This window comes from Neovison vison, chromosome 4 (assembly GCF_020171115.1).
Source record: "Neovison vison isolate M4711 chromosome 4, ASM_NN_V1, whole genome shotgun sequence".
Lineage (NCBI taxonomy): Eukaryota > Metazoa > Chordata > Mammalia > Carnivora > Mustelidae > Neogale > Neogale vison.
In genome coordinates, this window is record NC_058094.1 from 20,144,364 (window position 1) to 20,167,761 (window position 23,398).

The 23,398-nt window shown below is 40.6% G+C and overlaps 1 protein-coding gene across 5 annotated transcripts in view; it reads left to right on the forward strand.

The window, feature by feature from the left end:
• Positions 1-23,398, forward strand: part of ENPP2 (ectonucleotide pyrophosphatase/phosphodiesterase 2) — a 107,235-nt gene that overhangs the window by 44,977 nt on the left and 38,860 nt on the right. For all 5 annotated transcript variants that reach the window (XM_044245042.1, XM_044245045.1, XM_044245043.1 and 2 more), the window contains exons 6-11: positions 1,692-1,789; positions 2,009-2,088; positions 3,126-3,245; positions 11,506-11,561; positions 17,129-17,194; positions 17,849-17,921. In XM_044245042.1, coding sequence (XP_044100977.1) covers positions 1,692-1,789; positions 2,009-2,088; positions 3,126-3,245; positions 11,506-11,561; positions 17,129-17,194; positions 17,849-17,921 — 493 coding nt within the window. The remainder of the gene's footprint in view (positions 1-1,691; positions 1,790-2,008; positions 2,089-3,125; positions 3,246-11,505; positions 11,562-17,128; positions 17,195-17,848; positions 17,922-23,398) is intronic.

Here is a 23,398-nt window from a genome sequence, read left to right on the forward strand (position 1 = left end):
TCCCAGGATGCTGGGATCATGACCTGAGCTGAAGGCAGAGGTTTAACCACTGAGCCCCAAAGTAGGGACTTTTTAAAACCTTTTCTTCTATTGCCTCTGCACATATTAAAGACTGAATATCTCTATACTTCACCGTAGCTGAAGATTTTACAAAGTGTATGTAAATACCACCAGAGAAGGAAAGATACATTTCTGGCATTGATTTGTTATTTGTTATTTATTTTTTGGTGTTCTTTTTTTTTTTTTTTTTGGAGTTTTTTTTGTTTTTTGTTTTTGTTTTTGTTTTTTTCTGGGAAGGCTGCTTCTGCCTTTTTGGGCAGGGGGCTGGGGAGGACTACAGAACTTCTAAAAAATATCATCCAAGCTGGTAACTCCTACTGGATGCTGCAGGAACTTGACAACTACTGATCGCTGGGGTGTAGCCAGGCTTGAGTGACCCCCACAGCTCAAGGGCGACCGGTGTGAGATACTTACTACGTCTTCCAGAAAACTGCTGAAAATTCATGGACTCTTAAAATGCCTGGCAGAAAATAAATTATCAACAAGTGTGTTATCATGAATGTATTTGTTCAAGTGGATTTTTTTTTCTCGGCAGCATAGCCTGCGATGCAAAATCCGAGTATTTCGATATTGTCTTGATTTTCATCTCCTCCTTTGGCTTTAATGAGCCACTTGTACCTCTTTGGACTTTCTGAATGGAATGGCCGTCGTTTCTGACTGTTTAACATGTGTTCAGTTATTTTGGGGGACAAAGCAGTCTCGCAGTAGAAGCCCTGTTAATGGAGAATAGTCACAACTATAATGAACTCTTCGATAGTATCATTCTATGTGCTTTATCTGTGACGCATCTGAAATACGCCTTATTTGTTATGTGGCTTCAATAAACTCAAGTCAAATATCAGGAAAAAATGTTTTCCTGCAGTTTAGTATTCTCAAGTCTGACTGGCCTCAGACTATAACAGAGGACCTATTTGATCAGATCCTGCTCTAGTTAAATGAATTGTCTGGTCCTTTATTGATGAGCTTTTTAAAGGTCTTCATCAATTTTGATTATTTTTAAAGTTATTTTCTGATTAAACCTAAAAGAATTCTTCTATAAGTTTTAGGAACAAGAGTACCACTGCTATAAATTTCATGCTCATTTACTCATTCATTCATTCATGTATTTGATAAGCATTTATTGAAGCCCTACTAAAGGTCTATGAAATAGAAAGATGGATAAGACATAAACTATGCATCAAAGTAATGTAGTATGTATGTGAATGAAAAAAGAGGTATGAATTAATATCTTAAAGGAATTCAGAAGTGTGAGCAGCTAATGTTATAGAAAAGAAAACCTTGAGGTGGGTTTTAAGGAATGAATAGGAGTTTTATGGGTAGCAAATGGGAGAACACCTATTCCAGGCAAATAAAACAACTTTATACGGTGTGAAAAACCTTGTTTGCAGTGTGAGAGGCAGCAAGGGAAATCTAGAGTCCAGTCCCTTCCCTGGCCATTTTATGACCTTGGTCACTTAACTCTGGACTTTGGTCATCACAAATGCCCTGTGGCTGGCAGCCCAGGCCTTAACCAATAGCCTCACTTGAAGTTTCATCTTGGAATCTCCTGGTCTCAGTTGTGCAGAATGAGAAGGCACAATGGAAACTTTGTAGCGGGATGTTTTCTAAAGCTTAATATGTTATTCTTGAAGGTTTGTTCGCCCTCCGTTAATCATCTTTTCGGTGGATGGTTTCCGTGCATCATATATGAAGAAAGGCAGCAAGGTCATGCCTAACATTGAAAAGCTACGTAAGTCCTTTTCATACTGTATTCTCGTCAGTATCCATGATCTGCCCAGTGCATGCTCAGCTATGACCTTTGAGAGCTCTGGACAAGTAGATGTAGTCTATTATTTGAAATTCAGAAGTGATTGCAACTCAAGTCTTTGGGGGTTTCTGAAGTGGAGTCCCATACGTGAAGTGACTCCTGTTGGGTCTCTTGTCCTAATGTCTGAAATTCTGTCCCTAGGGTCTTGCGGCACACACTCTCCCTACATGAGACCCGTGTACCCCACAAAAACTTTCCCTAACTTATACACTTTGGCCACTGTAAGTATTTTTTCTCTCTTTTCTTTCTTTTTTAAAAAAAATTTTAATTTTATTTATTTATTTATTTGAGAGAGAGAGAGCACAAGAGCGGGGTGGGGAAGGGAAGAGGGAGAGAGAAAAACAGACTCCCTGCTGAGCAGGGAGGGAGGTCCCCATATGGGGCTCCATCCCAGGACCCCGAGATCATTACCTGAGCCAAGGGCACACACTTAACTGCCTGAGCCACCAGGGTGCCTCCTAAGTATTTTTTCAAAGGATGTAGATTCAAAGGGTGTGGGTGTAGATTTCATCCTGAAATGACTTAAAGGGAGATTTAAAAAAAAAAAAAACATGTTTCTCGGTGGTCCAAGAAAATCTGTTTTCTATCTTGTCTGCCTGAGCTGTTCACGGTAAGTGTCTTTTACAGCTTTGTCGGAGACCGAACCTCACGGTCACTTCAAAACTGAAAACTTTTTTTCAGGTACCGTTCTGTTTGAACACATACATTAAGCTTCTGTCAGATACCACAGGATCTGTTGTTTATTTTCTGGGTTTTCAAATAAAAATATTGACTTTGGGGCTCTTTGTTTTCGTTTTCAGATACTCCCAGCCCTACCCTGTTTTCTTCTTTAAAAACACAATTTGTTTATTTATTTTGTTATTATGATGAATTCGAGGGGTTCTGAGGTAGAAGTAGAACTTAGGGAAAAGGAAAAGTGTATTTATAAATAGAAGCTTCTTTGGAGGCACATAAGTAAATTTCAATCTGCAGGTTAACTTATTGCAATAAAAGTTCTTGGCATCTTACTAAATCGCAACAGTTAAAAAACCCCAAATATTAACTTTCTTATCATCATGTTAAGTCTCTCAGATCGCTTATGATTAATAAGACAACATTCATGTTTTCTCAGACACACACAGAGTCTACATGTATCTTATATAAATTTGGAAATTAAACATTGCTATAAAACTTCCTATGATAAGAAAATATATGATAAAACTCATATGTACAGATTATCATATTGGTAGTTTAACAATAAATGTTCTTTTACACAAAGGGACTGTATCCAGAATCACATGGAATTGTTGGCAATTCAATGTATGATCCTGTATTTGATGCCACTTTCCACCTTCGAGGACGAGAGAAGTTCAATCACAGATGGTGGGGAGGTCAACCAGTAAGTTCTGCATTTTGTGTGTGTGTCTGTGCACTGAACCATTTCATCCCCAAATTTTTACCTGCATAAAAGATGCATATAATTTCCTCAGACTTGGCAATGTTTCTGCCCTTTAGTGTTGTGTATATATATCTGTGCACAGAATACCTATATATATGTGTAAATAATGTGTATATTTCTTTGTCCATGTATGTCTCTATATATGTGTGTGTATGTGTAGGTGAGGTTATGATTATAAATGTGCCAGGGGATAAATGTCTTCATTAGATGCTGGTGATGGAAATGGTGACAGAAAGGCAAATTTCAGAGGCATTTTGAGAAAGGAATATATAGTCAGATCTTACTGATTTGCTAGATTTAGGGGTATGATGAAAAAGAGAAGTGAATGATTAGGACTACTCCAAAATTTTGGCCCAGGTACCATATGAACAGAGACAGAGAAACTTGCTGATAAGAAGGAGCTCAATGAACCCACTGGAAATTCTTGAATTCTTTTGTTTAATCCATTTTTTGAAATTCTTGGAAGTTACATGTAAGTGGAACCCTATCTTCATTTTGGACCAGCAAATTAATACTTTGAAAGAACTCATCCTGTTTACTTCGGATCTAATGGATAGGCAGAAAGTAAAAAAAGGATGTAGGTGGCTTTCTACATCATATTTTTCCTATGACTGTACGCGAGGTTAGGCAACTTGATTTGGTCAGATATGAGCAAATGGGCAACGTGAGACAAGGTTGTTGAATGTGCAGAATTGAACCAAGGGCACACGCCCCAGGGTAAAAGGGCCAAGATCCCCACAGGAACACAGCCCAGTATACACAGCCAATGAAAAACATGTAGAAGAAAGACAGCAAATGGTCCCACCTTATGTCAACTCTGACTGGAGGCCACGACCTCCTGGATCTCTGGTTAGGACAGAGGGCTGAGACCCTGTGTATCGGCCATGACATGCAGATGGCCATTGTCTGCACACGTCCGTGAATCTACCATCCTTGAACAGTTCCATACCCAGAAATCTTTGCTCCAATCTGCGGGCAAGCTAGAGAACAAAAAGTCAGAAAAAAATGGTATTGCTTTGATTAAAGGTCATTCATGATTACAAAAATAGATGCATGCCTAACAAAACCGTATGCAAAGCTAAACATAGGCTTCTCATTTAAAAAAAAAAAAAAGTATTGGAAGACTCCTTGTATGTCTGTAGAAGTGTTTCTTTATAGTAGAGGTTCTGATTCTGCTGTCTTTGTTCAGGCTGGACTCCCAGAAGTCTGTGATGACCTGAGCTGTGAGCTTAGTGAAATTGGTTTACAGGGTGGATTTCACAAAGTTTACGGTAGAGGAACATTTTATGTGTAAATAAAATTATTAACATGAGAGTTCTGTCAAGTATTGCTCATTGGTTTTTTATATTCGTTTTGTCATGGAAACGAAGTTGCCTGAGGAACCACACAGGAGATAGAGAGCAATAGGAATTTTATCAAATTGGATCACCTTACCCAAGTGTTGACATTACTTTCTCTCTGGGTTGGCGTGGCTCAGAAGATCCGTCCACACCTTCACTAACTTCTGCAGAAACAGAGCAGAGGGAATGCTGCTAAGGTGCCCAATGGGATGAAGTCATTTTCAATTCTGTTTGCCTCTTTCCTGATTCTCAATGTTGACAGATTTGACCAAGTTTAGTGTTTTCCTAGTGTTGACAACGACTTACAGTGGAATCTGTACTTCGGTCTTCTTCTTGATTTGTACTTCTATCTTCTTGAACAAAGGGGACACCATAAAAATTTCAAGGAACATAGTAGCTATAATTTAAACACCTATTTATTATTGAAATTAAGCATATACAAAGAATATAGTGACAGAAACTGTAAGGAACTATAGAATAAGAATATAAGAAACTAGAAATATTAGAAGAAGAGATGAGCCTTAATAAATGTTTCTCAGGCATTTACCCTATCCTCTCAGAGGCTTCTGCATTTCCCAAAATCACCAGTGGAAAAAAATAACTGGGGTTGAGAAAATATTTATAAAAATCTTAGGTAATGAAATTAAACTCAGTTTATTTTTACTGAATGATGAAACCATGAAAGACATTTGGCTAAATAAGAAAGGAGTCAGAGTAAATGGTAAATAAGAACCACTCTAATCCTACTTTAAAATTTAATAGATGGGGTGAGGCATTCGTATATCATGCATCTGAAAATTTGAATCTTACATTAGGCTTCCAAAAATAATTTCTTTAATTTAATTTCACCCCTCCCCCCCCTTTTTTTTGGTAGCCCAGATATAGCCATTTTAGCCAACTCAGGTCTGCTTTTAATCTGTTAGTCCTCACAATGGGCTACTAAAAGTTGTCATTCACTTTATGATGCTACAGTTCTCATACATATTTTAATGGGATTCTTTTTGTTGTTGTCATTGCTTTAAAATTATACTCGGTTCTGATTACGACAGCACGCTCCATACTTTTACTGAAATTCCTTAAGCGTGTTCATTTCTTTGAAAAATCTCTCCGCTCTACTCCTGCAATTACCGAAGATATCTCAGTGGGAAATTCCCCGTTTGGTTTAAATCCAGACTCAGCAAAGTGGACAATGAATGAGACTCCCTACGAGACTCCAACTCCACAAAAGATGGGGATTTGAGAAGTCCAACACCCCCCACCTCCAACAATGCAAGTCCTCTGAAGCCACAGTTTCTAGAGCAAGGCGTGTCCAGGAAGAGCAGGTGCTTTCTTACCACTCCTCGAGAGGCTTGGTCTGCTGCTGCGTCTGCCAGCAGCGGTCACGCAGTGAGTTGGTCCGGAGACCACCCTCGTGAATTACTGTAGTGGGAAAATGCTAGAACGATGGCAAAGAGAAGCAGGATGACATTAGAGCAGGCGTGAAATTCCGGCCCTAAAGGGTTAGCTTGATGGAAAGGGCCAGTCACTGTTTACCTCTCTTCCTGCCTATTTCATTATCCTGCTAGTGGGAGGTTTTGCTGTCTTTTCAGGAAAATTTTACTTTTTACTTATTCTGTTGTTTCTTTCCTATAGATTGCTATAAATCTGGGCTTCTCTCCCGCTCTTTTTACTGTATCCTAAGGTACTTAAGTTGGACTTTGCTCTGCACTGAGGGGTCTCTAAGCTCACTTAGCCGCTTTGCTCCTAGACTCCTAGTTATCTTTCAAATTTCAGTTGAAATATCTGTCCCCAGGTGGTCGCTAAGCTCCTCCAGCCCTGGCTAAGCTCAGGGACCCTCTTTTGGGTTTTCACATTATTTCTGTCATAAATTTGACCATATATTTTTGAAATATAGACTTTGGACCCCATGGGGGTACAATCTCTTTATTTTCAAGCTGTAATCCACAGCCTGATGCATTCAGGGGCCCCACTACTGTGTCCTGGATTGAACTTGAACTGGACCATATCTGAGGCATGTTTGCCTGTACTTTTTCCTTGTAGTTTATCAGTCACTGTCTTCAGGCCCTGAGCACTTCCAAAGAGCCACACGGGCCCACAGTCTGCTCTGCTGCAACCCCAGTCCTCATATGGTAGCTTGTTCTGATCTGAATCTCAGTAAGTGATTTCCTACAGCAGACTACAGCCCCAGCCATCTCTCTGGTCTCCCGGAATTCCATTCATCCTGGCTCCGTGCTTTTGAATGCAAAGTAATAACTTCCCTGCGAAGAACTGCCAGAAACACTACAATAGTAGCTCCTGTCTTTGAAAAACTTCTTTGCTTATTTTGTTTTTCAAAACTTCTCCCCTTCTCCTATTCACATTTAATTTAATGTGATCATGTGTTGGATTTCACATTTAAATCCTCTGATTCCAATGAGAAAGCATTTTTTAAAAAAAATTCCTAATAACCTATCAAGTAGGTGCAAAAATTTTCCTACTTGTTCCCTCTTCAAAATGTCGTAACTAAGACATAAATGTTGAAAACTGCCTCTAGATAAAGCAGAGCAATGGAGAATTATTGGCATTAAAGGTGGGGAAACCAAACCAGTGTCCTGTCAGGTTATTTTTGTTGTGCTATTTTACCAGTCTTGGGGGAAATTTATATTCATTCAAATTCAGAGAAATACTGATTCCCTTTTCTCTGAATTAACAAGGAACTTGAAACTTCTCTCTCTCTTTCTCTAATAGCCCCAGAAGCTCAGTTTCAATTTTTTTTTTAAAACAACATTTTAGTGACTTTTTTCCTCTGTAATTACTAGAATTAATTTCTGTGTTCAGAAATATAATATATACATATGACCTACAAAGGAGCTTTTAGAGCTACTTATGATCTGATTTAACTTAAGAATATCATGCTTCAATCTCCCACCATTTGCTAAACCCTGACAGAATGGCTGCATTACCACGAGGATCCCTTTGTTTGAGGTTTTTAAATGTTTTAAAATTTTAAATATTCTTTCATTTGTTCACTTTTTGCGCTTTTCTGACCATGCTCCTACTTTTCTTTTGGAAAATATGGCCAATATTATTTGTACCAAAAAGCAGGAAGAGGGCGCCTGGGTGGCTCAGTGGGTTAAGCCGCTGCCTTCGGCTCAGGTCATGATCTCAGGGTCCTGGGATTGAGTCCTGCATCGGGCTCTCTGCTCAGCAGGGAGCCTGCTTCCTCCTCCTCTCTCTCTCTCTGCCTGCCTCTCTGCCTACTTGTGATCTTTCTCTGTCAAATAAATAAATAAAATCTTTAAAAAAAAAAAAAGCAGGAAGAATGTTTTTGCTTCCTTTTTTTTTGAGAAGAAATAAATTTTTTAAAAATGATTTATTTATTTATTTGAGAGAGACAGAGTGTTAGGGGGCTGGGGAGATGAGCAGAGGGAGAGGGAGAAAGAATCCTCAAGCAGACTCCCTGCTGATCACTGAGCCTGCCATGGATTCAATCCCAGGACTCTGAGATCATGACCTGGCCAAAATCAAGAGTCAGACGCTCAACCAATTGAGCCATCCAGGTGCTCCAGAAAAAAAAATTAAATTAAATTAAAAAAAGAAAATACACACACACACACACACACACACACATAAAATTAGATATGTAAACAATTGTATATAAATAAACAATTACCATTTAATTGTCTTCATGGTTTGCTTGCTTCTTACAGTTGACCTTTTTTTTTTTTCTAATTACAAAGATGTTAATTGTCACTGTAAAAATCTGGGGAAGTGCACAAAAGTATAAAGGGCATATGACCCTAACTTTACCCTTGGGAACATTCTAGCATATTCCCTTCTGCCACTCTCTCTTCCCGTGCTCTTTCCTTATACCATTGCAAAAATCCTTCTGGTGCTCTTTTCCTTGTGCATTGCTGAGCTAAAGGTTACCCATGGGGCTTCCTGTTGCCCAGATAATGCCAACATCAGCATAATTCTACAACATAACTTTTGAAAGTGCGAGCTCATGATTTGGCAAAATTGCATTAAAAAATTTCCGTTAGAAAACCCCAGATTAATCTTATATTTCGCAACTGCAGGATAATGCCTAGTACAACTTCTTTGTAAATATGAAGGCACTGGATTTTGTATGCAGTTGTTTGGATAGGAAAACACTAGCGTGAGTCTCTGAAATTAAAGTAAGTTTGGAAATAGATCATTTAATGTAAGAAACTGGTTGGGGCACCTGGGTGACTCAATTCGTTAAGCATCTGACTTTTGATTTAGCTCAGGTCATGATCTCAGGGTCGTGGGATCCAGAAGGCAGGTGAGGGCTTCAAGCTGAGATGGGAGTCTGGCTGAAATTCTCTCTGTCCTTCTGAACTCCTCCTTATCCTCCTCTCTCTCTCTCTCTCTCTCTTTATATATGTGTGTGTGTGTGTGTGTGTGTGTGTGTGTGTGTGAAATGGTCTCTCTGGGATCTGATGTGGTTTTGAGTCACTTGGTGGATGCCCAGCACTTAGTTTTGACTGAATCTTGATGGTAGGGTTGCTGCCAATGAGAAAGAATGGATGTGCCCAGGCCTGGACATGACCTTTCCTTATGGGCCCAGCTTATGCCTCCCCCCAGAAGATCTGCCCCAGTCTCAAATGACCAATGCAAACTCTACAAAGCAAAAGGGTGCATGGCAAAATTCTTTCTACTTCCCTGACATTGCATTTTCTCAGTTTCCAGAGGCAGTTGGGGTGGGTAGGGGACGGGCTCGTGTTCTCTTGCCAGAGGTGGGATAGAGCACAAGGTTTGAAACTTGGTAGACCACGTGGACCAGCAGCAAACTACCTACACTCTAGAAGAGTCCTTGGGTATCACCAGGCTTGGTCTAGATGAACGAATTCATATGGAAATGAGAAAGGACAGAGAAATTTGAGGCAGATTACATTCTTATGATCAACATTTAAATATGATACTGGGAACTGTGGAAGAAACTGTGACTACTATAGAAATCGATGAGAAAACACACGGAGATATATAGATCAATAAACTGGAATATTCCCGATGCTCTTTGTTTGGGGACATGATGTTGTACTAATTGACCTCTCTGAAGAGTTAGCTGAAACAAAGAATTTACCGTGTATGGAAAATGGGAGATCTGCATGATGGCATCTTCAAGTGTAGAAGACATTCAAAAGAGAACCCTGCCCAGATTTTGAGATTAAGAAATAATGACCAAGGATTCTTCCACTCCCAAAATAAGTTGGCTTGCAGATAACTCAAAAATTCATAAACTAAAGGGCATCTTTTTTTTCCTAACCCTTTCAAAAACATGATCACCAAGGGGAAAAAAAATGAATGAATTCTGGTTGAAACTAAATGAATTTTGAATCCTGGTTGGCCTGTGGACCAGCATGTCAGAGTTTGTCTGTAAAGCAGACGGATGCTCTTAACTAAAGTCTGGAAGGGCAGTCAGAGCTATCAGAGATCCTTATCGCTATGACCCATCCCTATGGGATGAGGGTACCACCTCCCCCATGCTGGTGATCCCAAGGCAGCTCACACCTCCTCCAGTCTGAGAGTTCTCCAAGCTCTCCTGCTCATCCCTTACTTGTCAACTGCAAGAGCTATGATTCTGCCAGGCTGGAGATCTTCAGTCCTTCCTCAGGGGTTTGGGAATCTGCAGAATTCCCCAAGGCCGGATGTCTCAGACTCTTCTGAAGACATAGAACTTCATGGAAACACCACACCTCCCAATTTTCCCCTTTCCTCAAACCCCAGAGGTTTCCCCTGGAGTCTGTAAGACCCTCTGGAAGTTTGGATACAAGGAAACCTGAAAAGGGGCTTGCTGCAATTCCTAGACCATTTCTGCTTGGGTCTTATAACAAAGCAGCTACATTTCCTGCTTGCCTCCTGAGGAGTGGAGGGAAGGTTCTTTGTACACACTTAAGTTCAGTGGGACACTGGCCATCCTAAGCTGTTTTTAATGTTCCTAGAATAAGTGGATTATATTTCTTTCCATTGCATCATAATTAAGATTAAAATCGATCCAGCGGTCACCAAATGCTAAGACACTGCTTTAAGGACTTTAAAAGTATTAACTCATTAAAGCTTAGAATAATCCCACGTGCTTGGTAATACTATCTACATTTTAAAGAAACCAAAGCCCAGAGAGCTTAAGGAACTCACTGGAGGACTGCACCATTGGTAAGTGACAGAGGCAAGGCTTAAAACCCAGTGATCTGGTTGCAGAGCTCAGGTTCTTAACCACTGAATCTTCTGTGCCCTACAACATGTGCTGGAAAGAATATTTTAAAAGCCTCAATGAAATGCTTGGTTCCCCTAACTTATCCCAGGAGCTTATTCCTTAAATTCTATTTATTGAAAGGCTAAATAAAAGATACATGAGAAAATCCAGGATAAAAAATAGCTTTTTTTTTTTTTTCTTTTCGTCATTTTCATTCACCTTGTTTAAAACAAGACGAAACTAAGTTCCAAGATTCTGGCATCTGTGTACCATTGGGGTTTTCCTCTGTTGGCTTTCAATAGTACAGGAAACATATGGTCCACTCCTGGGTCCTTTGATGAGCAGAATTCCGTCCTATAAGTGAAATGTTCAAAACAATGATCAGAAAAGACAGGTACAGAGAGACTTTTGAGATGAAATAAGAGTTAAAAATGCCACTAGGATCACAGAAGAGTTTTTGAAAGCTTTTGCAGAGAATGTATTAAATGGCATTTATGAAAATAATGATTCTGACTTCCAGATGTGAAAAGTGAATGATTACAAATAATGTGAAATTTATGGTGGGATGTGGGTAAAGTATAAGATATCTGACCTAATATATTTTAAAAACTTCTTTGACCAAAACTCAGAACATTTTATAAGCCTCTTATATTTTCCTCATTAGCTATGGATTACAGCCATCAAGCAAGGGGTGAAAGCTGGGACATTCTTCTGGTCGGTGTAAGTTATCTTTATTTTGTCAATGTTTGTAAAATTGCAGTCATGATTTAGCTGATGAAATAGGAACTCAGTTTGGTTTTACTTCAGTTAAATCTAAAAGAACTCGAGCTGTTAAATATTTTCTAATTAGCATGATCTTCCAAGTATTTTTTTTAGAGATCTTCTCTCTCTTTTTTTCCCCCATCATTTCTTAACAGAATGTAAAGAATATTTTCTCTTCTTCTTGTCATCCTAAAGATTTTTCTGTCCCTGTTGATTTTGGTAACTTACCACCTGGGGAATGTATGTTTCTCTTAGACTATTTATTGTAGGGGTTTGCATTATCATTTTCTTTCAATATATTATAACTTGCTATATTTATTTTGGCTGACAACATTAAAAGTCTAGTGTGGTCTCAGACAGCTGATGTAGAGGACTAGAGATTGGAAATTCCAGATAGGAGACAAATGGATTTCCAATCCATTTTCCACCAAACACTAGGATTTCCCTAATAAGAAAAATGGAACTACTTCTCCCCACAGAGGCAACGGGGTATTAGTAGTTAATGTTCATAAAATAGTCTTATGATGAAACTTACCTAATAAAAGTGTCAACATGTTGATTATTTTTAAGGCTCCTTAGTAAGAAAAGGAATCTGTTTCAACTTTCATGGGGATTTTGTTCCCACTGAGATGTTCTTTCCATTTTTTTTTTTTAACCACCTAAAGCTCTTTCCATATTTGCCTCTTATGCCTTAACAAAAATCTGACTATTCTATAATAGTAGTGTGCTGAAAGCAATCACAGGTTCAGAATGGGACCGTCTATATTCTCCAAATTCGGGAATAAAAGTAGCTTTTTCAGATTTGAAGGACTAAATTGAAATTGGGTGTGGTGATTTGAAGGTAAGACAGTGACCTTGTAAAAGTCTCCTTTTCCTGCCTATTTTTTTTTTAAAGAGGTTTTTTGAGTTGAGAATTAAGTGTGGGTATGTTAGAAATGACACGTAAATGACATGTTGATCTACCAATTTAACCCTGGACTGTCATAGATGCTTACAGAAATGATTTCTTCTGCCCCACAACATACTTGTTTGGCAGAATGGAAAGAGGCCAATAACATAATTAATACCTAGTCCCCACCCTGGCCCCCCGAAACTGTTGCGGAGCTTCATTGAAAAGGCCCAGTGTTCTGATTTTGAATGGTAATTTTCTCCACCCATTTCAGGCTACTTCTAAGAAGGTAGCTTTTGTGTGCTCTAAACATGTCTTTAGTTTTGCTTTGCTTTCCAGGCTATTGTTCTTTTGTCTCTGTATTCTGGGAGTGACTTGGAGTCAGTTTTTTCCTTTCTTTCTTTCTTTTTTTTTAGCTTTTTTTTTTATAACTAAACAAACAAAACAAAACAAAACAAGCCAGGGTTTTACTTTCAGTTATTTAATGAAATATATATCCGGGGAATCGACACATGGCACATTCTGAAAATTCCTAAATTTAGAACCAGATTTAGACTGTAGACTTAGACTCTGAAGGCCATCTTTTTAACGTGGCTCTGGACTGCAACCTAGAATTATTCTTGCTTTTTACATGATAACATTTTATTTTTAAAAATTTTTTAAAGATTTTATTTCTTTATTTGACAGACAGAGAGGGGGGGAAAGCAGGCTCCCTGCTGAGCAGAGAGCCCGATGCGGGGCTTGATCCCAGGACCTTGAGATCATGACCTGAGCCAAAGGCAGAGGCTTTAACCCACTGAGCCACCCAGGTGTCCCTACATGATAACATTTTATTCCAAAGTCATCCTCAGCTGATGCCCCATTACATTGCGTGTGTGTGTGTGTGTGTGTGTGTGTGTGTGTGAATTCATGTTCAAAGGCAGTAATTCCCTGAATGTACTCATATTTACATTGGTTCTAATCCCCACCTTGCCAGTTCATAGTCTGCTGACTGTGAACAAGTAGTTAAATCTCTCAATATATTAATGTCCTCATCTTTAAATGGCAATGAGAACATCTTCATCATAGAGTGTTGTGAAGATGGCATGGGCTAACTTATCAAAAGAGAGTAAGAGGGTACTTAGTACATAGAAAGTAACCGATAAATGGTATTTGTTTTCTAATTCACATCATCTCTTTCGACATTGACTGGGCAATGATGATATGTGTCCTAAGGTAATTTGTCCCCCTTGAACACTAAATACCTCATCTAGCCCTTCCTTTTCCATTCCTCCTTTAAAAAAAAAAAACAAACTTTAAAAAAAATTTAATTTATTTATTTGAGAGTGACAGAGAACATGCACGTGAGAGAGAGAAAGCAGGCAAGGGCAGCGGCAGGAAGAGGGAGAAGCAGGTTCTCTGCCGAGCAGGGAGACCATGGGAGACTCAGTCCCAGGACCCCAGGATCACGACCTGAGCCAGAGGCAGATGCTTAACTGACTGAGCCCCCCAGTCAGTTTTATCTTTTCCAACCATGTCTGACGTACTTGGTCTCCTGACAATTTCTCTATCAAACACTGATGGTGAAGACAACAGCATGAGCTCCATTTTCCTTTCTGTTTGGGCTCACAGTCTTCCTTTGCCACGTCAGTTTGTGCTTTCTCTCTGTTGGATTTTAAACACTAATGGCGGGGCACCTTGTTGGCTCAGTGGGTTAAGCCTCTGCCTTCAGCGCAGGTCATGATCTCAGGGTCTTGGGATCAGGCTCTCTGCTCTCTGCGGGGAGCCTGCTTCCCCCCTCCCCCCGCCTGCTGCTCTGCCTACTTGTGATCTCTCTCTGTGTCAAATAAATGAATAAAATATTAAAAAAAAAAAAAAACACTAATGGCTAGGGCCCATGTCTTTTTGGTTCCTGGGATAATCTCATAGAGATAATCTAGAACTCCTAGGAAAGTTCAAGACCACTCTGTCCACCTCCTCATTGGAGAGATTAGGACACTGGGGCTGAGAGAAGTAAAGTGTTGTGCCCAGGATCATACTTAGGAAGGATACTCAGTCCTCAACAGTGCCCCTCTCCGGGTCTTACCACGCACACACACTCAGCCCCTGCCCAGAAGTGACAATCCCGTCCTTGTCTTCCTAAACAGAGGACTGTGACTCTTCTGTAAGGGTCTTTTTAGTAGGAGTATTTTGTATCTTTATTCACATTCACACAAAAGCCTTGAACATCACATATGTTTAACAAGTATGTCACGAATGAGTGTGTCGTCTCTGTGGACCAGTGAAGCCAGTACATGAGGACAAAAGCTAACGTTCTCTAAACTCAGTGTCCTGGGCACTCTCCGAAGTGATTTACATGTGTTCTCTCTGTGAATCCTTACAACAAACTTATGAGATAGGAATTATTATTATCCTCATTTTATAGAGGCCCTGAAAGGTTAAGTAACTTGGCAAAGTCTCATCACCAACATACGTTGGAGTCAGGATTCAACCCCAAACCTTCTGGCCTTGGGGTGGACACTTTTATTCCTTGTTCACCACTGGACAAACCCCGTCTAGCAGAGGTGTGAGCAGGTGTGTGTTGTGAGTGCCACACAAGTTCCATTAGCTTGTGTTTTTCCACTGGCATCAAGCAAGTCCATCAGAGTCCACGTTTGTGACTTTAACACCAATTACACAATACGAAGCAGCTTGTAGGTAGGTAGGGAAGTGAGGTAAAATGGAAGGGCAATAGCATTTGCTTTTTTCTAAGTTAGGAAAGAATTCTAAATATGTACTTATTTTGTCCAGATACAGGGGATTTCTGAGGCTGCTGAATTAAATACCTGAAGTGATTAACACAGCTTTGCTGTGCCTAGTTCTAATTCCATTATAGGATATAATAAACAGGGGCCTGTTTATTCAAGGGCATTGGATTTTGTTTAAATTAGGACTCTTTTTCTGGGCTGGTGGGATAGTCCTCGTCTGAGAGGGGGCCAGAGGAATGACAAATCTCCCATCTAGGAGTTGGCGAGTGTGGCTGGTAGAGGGTGGACATAGGGGAAGAGCTCCAGGATTAGAGCTCCTGCCAGCTGGAGGTTTCTGCCTTGGAGAAAGATGTGTCTTTCTCGTGGCTTGCCCTTGTTCACATCCACCAAGAGTAGAAGTGTAGATCGCTCACCAGCATCCCACAGTAAGTTTCCAGTAGAGTTTATTTTTTAGAGTAGTTTTGGGTTCGTAGCAAATTGAGCAGATGGTACAGAGAATCCTCATAGACCGCCGGCCCCCACGACACATGCTCACCATTATAGTGTCCCCTACCAGAGTCGTGTGTGTGTGTGTGTGTGTTACAACCCACGAACCCACACTGACACATCATTACCCCCTGGGGAACGTCATTTTTGCTAGGGCTCATTCTTGGCCGCAGCCAAGAATGAGTAACCATGGTTAAACTTGGGGTATAGTTTGAGTTTGCCATAAACAAGTTCTAACTCCCGGTCTCAGATGGGGGAGCAGAAAAGCCCATGGTGCTCCTTGTTAGGAAACAGCAAACCAATCTCCCCCATAAATAAAAACATTGCTCTGCGCATGAACGTCTTAACGAAACTCAGCCCCGGCTCCGGTGCTGTCCTGTTAGCAGAGAGCCCTTAAAGCTGGTGCCAGATCTCGGGTAATTATATTTCAACAGAGGAATGAGACTTAAACACAAAAGTCATTGTGGATGAAGATTATACCCTTTTTGTCAGTCTCATAATTATATGGGCCTGTTCTTGATAGATTTTTATAGAGCTAGAAGAGAATCTCAAGACTACCTTTCCTAACCCCTTATTTTATAGAGGAAGAGTGCAGTTTCAGATTAACGTTTCGAAAGTCATATAGGTCTTTAGAGTTAGAATGATATCTCATGATCATTAATAAAAATTAAAAATTTTTTGGAACATACTATGTGGTAGGCACTGGACGTGCCCTTTTGCCTGGGTTGTCTCATTTTTTAAAAGACTTTATTTACTTGTTTGAGAGAGAGGGTGTACATGTGTGCATGGGGTGTGGAGGGGCAGAGGAAGAGGGAGAAGCAGGCTCCCTGCTGAGCAGAAAGCCCCATGCGGGCTCCATCCCAGGACCCTGAGATCATGACCTGAGCCGAAGGCGGGCACTTAACTGACTGGGCCACCCAGGTACCTCTGTCTTGTCTTATTTTATCTTCACAGTCATCTTTCTTTTACCAATAAGTAAACTAAGGCCCGGAGAGGTCAAAGTGGCATAGAGGTCAAGTGTGGTCACAGCCCCAGCAAGATGCTGACTGGGGATAAATGTTCTGGTCCCTCTGTGGCCACAGCTGATGGCTTTACTCACTCAATGGTGATGCTTCTGGGGTCCTTTCCACCTACAGCAGAGTCTCTGATCAACGGGGCAGGTTCCGCATTTGACTGTGAACCAGAGTTTCTGGTCTCTCTAATGCGACAGAGGTTGAGCCATACAGTATGTTGCAGATGGATTGGAAGTTTAAACACGAATTTGAAAGAGGGCCTTTTGCAACAAGGAAGTGAAAACAGGTGGTGGTAGATGGAGAGCCCTTGTCCTGGCTACCAGAGCAAGGACTAAGCAGGCTGGAGGGTGTAGAAAGAACTGCGACCTCATCTCATGTTTGCTTGTTATGATCTCCCCCACCCCACACCAGGGTCATCCCTCATGAGCGGAGAATATTAACCATTCTGCAGTGGCTCACCCTACCAGACGACGAAAGGTATTTATTGCTGTCCCCCTGACTTGCCCTCTTTCTTCCTTCTAGCACATTTCCATCCTTGGTCAGAACAGGATGAGGACTAGATGGGCACGGTCGAGGTGTGGGATTCCTAAGTTTTGTGGTTCTCAGCCTTGAGCCTTAGTTCCCTAAGAAAGATATGGTGACATAGACCATAGGGGACCCCTTAATTATAGGGGTTAGTACAACTGTTCATCCCGGCCACTACAGCAGAGCTCTGGGCGGTTCCTGGCTTTGATAAATGAGCCAGCAGTAGCCTCCCAAGGACTCGGGAAGCAGTAAGACTGAGTTCTCCCTCACTGGGCCTGTGGTCCATGTGACTTTCCACTGGGCTCTATTATCTTGAGGATCAAAGACCTGAATATGCGTTCAGATAATCCTTTGTGACATTTGCTCCCTGAAGGTGGTACCAGGCAGTTAGCACAGTGGGGGTAGGGGAGGGGGTGGTAGATGTGGAAAGAATAGAATCCCCCCCCCCCAAGAAACAAAAAAGATCTTTTCTGTGTTAAGATTAATAGTGGTTGCGAGATTACTTAACTAGATTTGAGAGGAGTTTTTCTCAGTGTGGAGGGATACTTGATATTCTTTGCTATCTGTGGTTTGGGAGAGATTCTGAACCTTCCAATTTCCCCGCAGGCCTTCGGTCTATGCCTTCTATTCCGAACAACCTGATTTCTCCGGACACAAGTATGGCCCTTTTGGCCCTGAGGTTAGTAGCTTATCATCTTCCTGAGGAGAACCTGGGCCCCCGGGCTACTGACTGGATTTCTGGATTTGTACAAAGTCTCTTGGGTATTTGCATCTGCAGGTTTATATATAGTCAAAGAACTACAAGATTAAAAACATTTAAAAAAAATCTTAAACACACCTACTTCTCAAACTACAAGATTAAAAACATTTTAAAAAATCTTACACACACCTACTTCTTGAGCAGGAATTTCCGTTCCGATTGATTTGCTATTCAAATCTAGCCTAAAGTTGGTGTTCATACGAGGGGTATGTGCCATCCCTGAAGGCATCAGAAAGCAGGGGATCAGGAAAGGTTGGCATTTGCCATCCCTGGCTTCGGAATGGAAAGGCATCTGAGGTTGAAACCCGCAGTACAAAACACTCAAGCTGAATTTCAGTTCCCTTGAAAGGATTATGCATTTCAGAGAAGGTAGGTCAGCTAAGTAGCTCTAATAGCCTTAGCAGGTACAGTCAACCTGGCATCTGTTCTAGCATTGGACACTTTTTTGTTTGATAAATTTTGACACAGGGATATAGACACCTGTGAAGCCATCACCACAATCAAAACTGTGAACATATCCATCACTCCTCCAAATGAAATTGATTCTTAATTAAGGGAAACGCGCTACCGAACGAATCTATTTAGCAGAGCAATGTAATGCCCTTTTCTCTAACAGTCAGGAATCTCAGTTGAAAACCATCTCTTTGTTAGACGCTAACCAGTCGAATTTCAAATTCAGAGATGGGAAAAAGAGGAGGGCTGTAATTTATGATGTCCCTCAGTCATCTGGAGATGGAAACCTTCCTGGTGTTGCAGTGTAGATCATTTTAAGACAGGATGGGATTTGCAAATCTAAAATGGTTTCCATATCTCATTCTAACTAGAGTGGTGAGGTCTACATCAATGCTTGAACTTGATTGGGGAGGAGAAATCATTTCAAAAACTCTGCTGATGGAAACGGGCTCCCATTCTCTAATAGCCTATAATAGCATCATTGATGATAATTAAGTTCACTGTGTTCAGCATAAGATTGAGTAAGAAACATAGAGAAGTGTGTCTTGGTTTAAATATTTTTGAACAAAATGCAGCATATCTAGCTAAAGGCAGTAAATACTACATACACCAGAAATACCCAAATATTTTTGAATGTTTGAGCATCAATGCTGTGGTGATTTCTTTCAAACACTGCAACGTAATGGCTATGTGAAAGCATTCTTGGTTTGCCTTAAATCATTGCAGCTCTATAAGTCTGATGCTCTTTTTCCTCTCCCTTTGATGTTTAACGAGTGTCACAAGATTATGAAACACAAATGATAAAATGAGATAAACATCTGTATGAAACGCAAATCTTACTCTTGCCAGTGCAAGCAGGGCTGTTTTATCTTTAGGATAACTTTCTTTGAGATTAATCTAAAGTGAACCAAAGGAACCACATTTTATTAAAATGTTAAAAAAAAAATCCTAAGCCGTTCCATGTGCCTTATTTAAAAGTTAAACTTTGCTTTGATACTAATGTCCCCTAGAAGATGGTATGGGTTAGGCAAGCCAGAGGTTGGTATAACCACTCTCTTAAAAGCAGGAGGTTGGTACCTAAAGAGATATGGGGTGGCTCGGGTCACCTGGCCTTTAAGTGGACTTAGAGGCAGAATCTCAGAGCTCCTGGGTTCTTCCCATGGAACCCTTTGAACCTCCAGGAGATGAGCAGAGCGGTCAGGTAAACAGCCATGTTCGATTCAGACAGAAGATATTCTTTACGTCAAAAGTTGGCTTTTTACATTATGAACAGGCGGAACTGTCACAGTTCTCAGTTCTTTGAAAGTTATACAGCTCAGCAATAAGCATTCGTGACCCACAGACATCCCTGGATTTCTCATACATGTAGTTCCGTTGCAATTAACATACTCGAAAGTGTATGTGCGTGTGTGTTTTAATCAAGAAATAAAGCGAAAAGCTTATTTTTTTTTTAAGTGCTGAGCAGTCATAACTGAACACAGTAGAGGATGCTTGAATTTGTTGTTAATGATGGCATTGTGCTCAAGGCTGCTCAGAAATATACAAAGATTTTTTTTTTCCCCCTCTAGAAGTTTCGAATTAAGACTTGGAAATATTCATGCTATGTTCTTTCTAATATTAATACCTCTTGTAAGCTGGAATATTCTCATATATGCACTGGGTAAAACACTCTTAATTAGATATTTTGGAATGTATCTTCAGTTCTGGTTAACCTGGAAACCTGGCCACTTTCTTCTGGTAAGGCAAGGAATATTTTCAGATTTCAACTCTTTTTCGTTTGGTTCTAGGAATCTTATTTTTAATGAGTGAAAAGCAAAACTGTTTACACTTTAAAAACATGAAACCAAAACAAGCCAGCAAAACCTCTCTTCTGTAGTCGACTAATTGGTTTCTGTCAATTATATACATGTGGTATGTGACTAAAGACTTTATGAGCCAAAATATTATTTATAAAATCAGTGACATGTCATCATTTACATCTAAGGAGAAAATACCTTATATTTGAAGTTGAACTGAAGAAATTCAGTCTGGCAGAATGTTACGTGCTATGATGCAGTTAAAAATCTGTGCTTTATTTGCTTACTATCTGAGTATACTTTTTTCAGGACGATTCTCAAAGGCTATTAAATGAGATGACCAAACAGTGAGCTAATAGCCGCAAGAAATGGTGTATTGCTCCTGGTTTTGTAGTGTAATGGTGAATGTTCAGAAACATGCTTGCTTTTGATTATTGGCGCAATCTTTTTCTCCTTGACATTCTGTGCTTTCTCTATGACTCCTCGTTCGGCTGCTGTTCCAGGCCTAGAGGCAGAGCTTTGGCTGGCTAGTTTCTACCTTCAGATGGCAAAGTATCCTTCTGAAAAGCAGGGAAATTTGCCCCTCTATCTTCCATTCTCCTAATAACCTCAGGCTAAATCTTCTAAGTCAGACTAAAGTACGGCTGGTCAGTGAAGACTTAGCTTTCGTCTACCTCTAACATTCGAAGAAGAAACTACCTGAGATGTAATCCTTGGATGGAAACTCATTTTGACTAAATTCTATTTCTCCCACTGCTCCTCTAACCCGCTGCAACCACCCGGGCCCGCTTGCGGAGTCTTCGGAATGTTGAGATCTCTTGTCTTGCGAATGGCCGAGTGTCTGATGGGCCGACGAAATGGGTTCGGTGACCATGAACTGGGAAACCCTCTTTTTCTTTTGCTTCTCTTCTCATGGAGAACTGCCTGAATACTAGATGCATTTTAAAAAAAACCAAACCAAACCGGAGTCTGTGGGGCTGGGTCTTTCCATCGCTCTGCGGGGGAGAGAGGATGAGGTAGAAAAGCCTTTGCAGTCGCTTGCTCTAGAATCAGTGACCTGGCATGGCGGATGGCCTCCTCCTTGGATACACTAACATTGTTCCTCCTCCTGCCCCTTCCTGCAACTGAATGGTTCTTGGAGCAGTCCCAGCAAGAGAGAGGCTCAATTAGGGAGACCCTAGGGCTTGCTGCTTTAATTCACCTTTGCACCATCAACAAATCAGGGGCCCGTTTTTCTCCAGCGTTTGGAAATCCCAAAAAGTTATCTTTCTTATTCAGCTTCTGTGTCACTTTCACTGCTCTCTAGATTTTCAAAATAGGACACCAAGTACTGTCCTCACTTCCCACAACAAGGGGATTTCTGATAGGAAGAGTATCAGCCTGTTGATTCTTTCTTCATATGTAAGACCAAGATGAAGAGATCTTGATGACTTTTTATATTTTACCTAATTTTATAAGATAATTTTTTAAAAGACAGTCTTATTTATGGTTATCTTGGGGTTAAAGTTCCCCTGTGCTGAAAACCTAAATTATCAGTGAGAAGTTCTCTCTCCTGCTGAAAGTCACTATTTGTGTAAGTACACATTCATGACCAAGGAGGATTGCTTATTATTTATGTGCCACTCCACCCTTGGTTTAAAAATATTTTTTCCTAATCCTCACCAGTGAAGGTGACCCTTGTTTTGATATATATCGGTGGTGTGAACAGATATCCATCGGATTCTGAACCGGAGTCACCTATATGTATCCCGCTGTCACCTTGAAATGACCAAATGGCTAGTGTTCTATTTGGTTTTCTTCTAGTACTTTAAAAATGGAGAGTTTGGATAATGAAGGACCAGCTTCTCCCCAAGGCAGGAGTTATGGAATGCCGAACAGTATGTCACCCACATAAATAGATTCTCTTAGACTGTCTTGCTCTCGTGAAGCGACTGATGACTGTGTCAAGGTGGATTGAGGAGGCTTCTCTCTATAGAGTTCCTGGAATCACTCCTCATACCCACTTTTTCTCACTTAAGGAGCCTTAGTTTTTCTAACTAAGGCTCTGCTGACCCCAGATGGCAAAGTGTGAGCTTTATTATCTGACCCAGAGGGACAGACGACTTCTGAGTCCAGACATCTCTATCCGCCAGTACAGGAGAGTAGTTATGGCTCACCTCTTACTCCGGCTAAGAGACCTAAGAGGAAGGTTATCCCTAAGAGGAGACAGGAAAGACCAGTTGCTCCTCCAAAGAAAAGAAGAAGAAAATTACATAGGATGGATCATTATGCTGCGGAAACTCGTCAGGACAAAGTAAGTTTATCTATTGTTCCAAAGCTTTGTGGCGGGCAGGTCTGAGTCAAAGGTTTCCTTCAGTGCCTTGGTTTGAAAATCAGCTGAATAAGTTTCAGAAAAACTCAGGTTGCGTCATCCTTGGCTTGGAGTCCAGAAAAATCTGATACTTCAGAGGTTAACATTAATGTGAGGCCCTCCTGAGCTTTCAGCAAAATAGGAAAAAAGAACCTTCTAGAATTAGTTGCCCTAAAACGGGTATTAACATTTAGGCCTGAATGGCTGTTAGGAAGGCTATTGGATTTACTTGCACTTATTCATGGAATCTGTTACGATGCTTTGTAGCCTTGGTTCTTGAGAACAATCCAGAAAAGCAGTGAGGGGAGTCTTCTTCAAAGACAATGTAAATTAGAATTCAACAGAAAATTGTCTTAGATTAATGGCCTGTACCTTTCAGAAAAGGTCCTAGTGTGTAGGTAAGAGAACGGCTGAGACAGAAGGAAAGAGAAAACAATGGAAAGTTGGCATTGTGTGTATTTTCTCATAGATACATGAGTGATATTTGTTCTTTTCAGTACATTCAGAACAGGCTATAGGTTGTCACTTCTCTTGAAACCTTCTGATATCTCCAAGGCACTGTCTTGCTTATGACTATCTGAGCTAATCCCTGGAAGGAGGTCCTAGATTTCAGCTGAGTTGTCTGGTGAGAACAAGTCATCGCCAAGGACTGATATATATTGCACATTTTTTTTTGTTGAGGTGAAGGTCTTAGAGGAGAGCTTGCTTTTCTCAGAAGCAAATACCAGTTAGTCCCACACGTATTAACGCTTCAGATGCTCCTTTCACGTATCATCCTGAGACTTGCACTTGTGGCT